General features: G+C 41.1%; 1 protein-coding gene across 1 annotated transcript; it reads right to left on the minus strand.

Annotated features, from left to right (window-relative positions):
- Window positions 1-4,158: 4,158 nt before the first annotated feature.
- On the minus strand, window positions 4,159-4,656 carry LOC120881704 (40S ribosomal protein S15-like). The gene has a single exon (XM_040265358.1). The coding sequence runs from the start codon at window positions 4,654-4,656 to the stop codon at window positions 4,159-4,161; it is 498 nt and encodes a 165-aa protein (XP_040121292.1).
- Between the last annotated feature and the right edge of the window lie 243 nt (window positions 4,657-4,899).

A 4,899-nucleotide genomic window follows, 5' to 3' on the forward strand; every position in this document is an offset into this window, starting at 1 on the left:
CAGAATCTCCAGTGATGCATCTCAGGCATTTGGATTTTGTAAACACTCCTGTTATCCTAATGCAGTCAACCCAGCACTGGTTTTGTGAATACCTTAGAGGTTTCCAGTGTTCCTAGAGGTTTCAAAATAGGACCTGCCTTCTGTGTAGGTAGCTGACTAATCATAGGTGATTTTAAGGGCAAAGAAAGCACACTCCTGCCTCCACATACCTCACATATCTTTGAGTTGATTTTTAAAACACTTTTGACAGAGGAGAAGGCCTTTCAATTCACATCATGATAAAGAGATTTCTTTTTTTCTTTTAACATGTCTAAGGTGTAAATGATTCATAAAATATCAACTAGTAAGAACAAGGTGAATAGGGAAGAGTAAGAAGTCACCTAATGTACAATGATGGGCAAAGGAGGTATCATCTTCCAGAGAGAATGGGCAGATTTGGTACAGTCTTCCCAAGGGTTGCTAAGGGTTGCTAAGGGTTGAGCTTACTCAAAACCCAAAGGTTTATTTTTAAATAGACGAGAGATGTTATAATAAGTCCAAGGGACACATACTTGGAAAAGTTAACAGTAAGGACACTTTGCTGTTAGTTGTGTTAGTCCAACAATTTTCTAAGACCTTAACAGAAAGCCAGGAAAACAAAATTCTTAAGATTACTCTCTCCAAAATGACTATCTTGGACATGGCACAAATGCCCAGTGCATACCCGCAAGATGAATAAAAGATGAATTCATTGTAGAAGGCTTAGAGATGGATAGATGACATTTACATAATGATGTAAATTTGTACATAATGATGGAGAGTAGTTCATTTCTTTGAAAGCTGATAATGCCAGCACTTATGAAAGAAGTAGTTTCATGTTAATTTTGAGTTCTTCAAATTTGGACAGTTTTTTCAAAGGAAAAAGACATACTTTCTACTCTTAGAAAGATCACAGAATTAGACAGCAATCATGTTCCTTTTTTCCCAGGATCTGGGTGCTTTTCATCATTGCCAAACCCTAAAATTGAAAATCCTATAAAAATGAATTTTAATATTTTACTGCAAATTGCCATGCCATAGATGAATTCCAATTAGCCTTCTTTTTCTACTTTATAATTAGGAAATAGAACTGTGGTGGGGGGAGGGGGGGCATAATTCTGGGGTGGTTGCCAGGAAAAAAAGTGTTCAAATTTATATTGAGCACAGATTTACATAGTTTTACCATCTGTCTTCAATGACTTAGATCTAGCCTTGTTCAGGAAGGGGGGCTATGTCAGGTAACTCTTAAAAGGTGTTTCCAGAGTTTTGATTATCTCTTAATCAGGTCCTTTACATAAGTAAACGTTAGAAAAAACGGAGTGAGGAAGACTTGGGGAGGACTGGAAAGCTGTCTTCAGATATGCAAAAGGCTGGCAAGTAGAAGAGGAAATACTCTGCCTTAGCTCTAGAGGAGTGAGCGACAATGCAAAGTTTTCAGTTACACAAAAGAGTGGCTTTTCTCAATTTAAGTAGGAAATAAGTGAAAGAGACTGTTGTGCTGATATTCAGCTCTTTTTTTCTGGAATTCTATAAGCAAGATCTGATGGTTCTCTGTCAGTGATGTTGTAGAAAACTGCAATGTTTGGGAGATGCAGCTGGGTGACCTTTCAGGTTACTTGTGAACTAATGCTGGGAGGAGATCAACCCTGGGATTTCTTTGGAAGGAATGATGCTAAAGCTGAAGCTCCAGTACTTTGGCCACCTCATGCGAAGAGTTGACTCTTTGGAAAAGACTGATGCTGGGAGGGATGGGGGGCAGGAGGAGAAGGCGACGACCGAGCATGAGATGGCTGGATGGCATCACGGACTCGATGGACATGAGTCTGAGTGAACTCTGGGAGTTGGTGATGGACAGGGAGGCCTGGCATGCTGTGATTCATGGGGTCGCAAAGAGTCAGACACGACTGAGCGACTGAACTGAACTGAACTGAACTGAACCGACTGAATGCTGGGAGGGAAGGCAAGGGCATGTGGTACTAGGCTGGGTTGCACCATAAGTAGACTCTCAGGGAAGGATTTAAATCCAAGTGATTTATTGTGGAGGTGATCCCAGGAAGTATCAGTAGGATGGTAGGGAGGCAAGTCTTGTAGGAAATCTGGAACAGATTTCAGATTGTCCTACTCAAGGGGTAAGTGAGCAGGGGCATCTACCTTTCATTCTCATCCCTGGCTGCACACTGTTCTGGGGGACATTAAATCCCCAGTACCCGTGGTCTGCCCTGTTCAGGTGGAAAATCATGGGTCCTTGCAGTGGAATGCTGTGGGCAAGCATGGATATGACTGGAGCATGATGGAATCTGCTATAGTTGTTGAGCCCTGGCTCTGGTTAGGCTGATCTTGCTTTGGTGCTTACTTCTCCTTTTCAGTAGCTTTTTGACTTTAGACGATTTATGTAGCCTCTTTGCATATATTCCTCATCAACAAGTCAGAGATGACATAGATACCATATAGAGTGATTGTCGAAATTCAGTAAAATAACAAATTTAAAGCACTTAATGTTTGTGTGTGCTCAGCTGCTTCAGTCGTTTCCAACTATTTGGAACCCCATGAAATGTAGCCTGCCAAGCTCCTCTGTCCATGGGATTTTCCAGGCAAGAATATTGGAGTGGGTTGCCATTTCCTCCTCCGGGGGATCTTCCTGACCCAAGAATCAAACCCATGTCTCCCGTGGCTCCTGCATTGCAGGCAGATTCCTTACCACTGAGCCATCGAAGGACCTAAAAAAAGGTAGCTTTGGTTGTTATAAGAAAAAATCTTGCTTCTCGGATCTAAATTGAGCTTATTCCCCAAATAGTAAGACATCTTACATGCTGGCAAAAGATTTTACAGGTAATACAAATGCTAAAGAAAGAAAATTTAAACTACTATAGAATTTAGTCAGAAATTGTTTTTCTTTCTTCATATAGCAACTAATAAGTAGTTAATATTTATTGACTATCAAGTAAATGTCAGGCACTACTAAATTCACAAAGAACATAAATGCCTATTTATTCATCAAAACTTGGCTTAAGCAGCATTTTCTCTAGGCTACCACCTTTGTAGCTGCAAAAGATAGAATTATTTTACAGCTAGACTGGAACAGTGACTGACACTGACTCTTGGCCAAGATAAGGGCAGTGGGCTAACTAATGATGTGTAACATGCTGTCTGAAGTTGGGAACTCCCCTAGCAGCACCTAAGACTGGTTTAATTTTTTTCTTCTAGCTTTATTGAGATATAATTGACATATAGTGTTGTATAAGTTTAAGGTCTAAAACATAAGATTTGATATGTGTCTATATCGTGAAATGATTACAATAAGTTTAATTATATCCACCACCTCATATAGTTATTTTTTCTTGTGATTAGAATTTTAGGATCTGTTCTCTTAGAAGTTTTCAAATATGCAATACAGTATTTTTAATTATAGTCACCATGCTTTACATTACATCCCCAGAACTTCAATTTATTTTTTAACTGAAAGAATCTACTTTTGACCACCTTCACCCAGGCCCCCTTCCACCTCTGCAACTCCCTGCCTCTGGCAACCACCAATCTGTTCCCTGTTTCTGTGAGATCAATTTTACTAGATTATATGTATTAGTGAGGTCATATGGTATATTTTTTTCTGACATTTCATTTAGCACAATGCCCTCATCCACATTGTTGCAAATGGCAAGATTTTATTTTTTTAATGGCTGAATAATATTCATATATATGTGTGTGTGTGTGTGTGTGTGTGTGTGTGTGTGTTCACAGTTGCCTCAGTCATGTCCGGCTCTTTGTGACCCTATGGACTATAGCCCGCCAGGCTCCTCGCTCCATGAGATTCTCCAGACAAGAATACTGGAGTGGATTACCATGCCCTCCTCCAGGGATCTTCCTGACCCAGTGATTGAACCCCTCTTCTGCATCTCCTGCATTGCAGGCGGATTCTTTACCACTGAGCCACCAGGGAAGCATATATCTCAAAACATCTTTATCCATTCATGTGGATGGGCACTTAGGCATTTTCTTGTCTTGGCTATTATAAATAATGCTGCAATGAACACATAGGTGCAGATACCTTTTTGAGATAGTGATTTTATCTCTTTTGGATATATACCCAGAAGTGGAATTGCTGGATCATAAAGTAGTCCTATTGTTATTTTTAACAGTTACTTAATTTTTAGAGAAGTCTGTGCCTTTATTGGCCAAGCAGGCTTCTTGAAGAGGTTGAAGCTGGAGAACTGGGTGCCTCTGGTGCCTGAGCAGCTCATGCTTCACAGGCTGGTAGGTCACTGAGAGCCTGCCTGCACAGTGTCCAGTCATCCCAGGCTTGATTTCCACCTGGGTGAACGTCTTGCTGTTGTAGCCGCCTGCCATCTTGGACAGGATGATCATGTCCCACAGGTGTGTCATCGCAACCTTAGGCTTCTCCATGGGCAGCGCCTCATTCTGGCCTTGTGCAGGCATTTCAGCCATGGGATGCTGCTTCCTCCACAGGCCCAGTTCAGCCATGGTTGCTGCCAGGCGCTTTACACTTGCATCAGCGGCTTGTAGGACTTGTCCAGCAACTGGTTGAGGTCCACGCCTGAAATAGGTGGACTTGTGGAAGGTCTGCTTCTTTCGCTTCACTTCTGCCACCTTGTCAGTTATTGGAAAATGTTGGTAGTCCATTTTTAATTTTTTTAGGAACTTCCATACTGTTTTCCATAGTGCTGTATCAATTTAGATTACCACCAACAGTGTGCAAGGGTTCCCTTTTCTCTGCCTCCTTGCCAACATTTTTATTTCTTATCTTTTTGATGATAGCCAGTGTAACGGATGTGAGGTGATGTTTTTTTGTGGTTTGGAATTGCATTTCTCTGCTAATTAGTGACATTGAGAACCTTTTCATGGGCCTTGGTATGTATGTCTTCT

The sequence above is a fragment of the Oryx dammah genome, unplaced genomic scaffold (genome assembly GCF_014754425.2).
Source record: "Oryx dammah isolate SB20612 unplaced genomic scaffold, SCBI_Odam_1.1 HiC_scaffold_23, whole genome shotgun sequence".
Lineage (NCBI taxonomy): Eukaryota > Metazoa > Chordata > Mammalia > Artiodactyla > Bovidae > Oryx > Oryx dammah.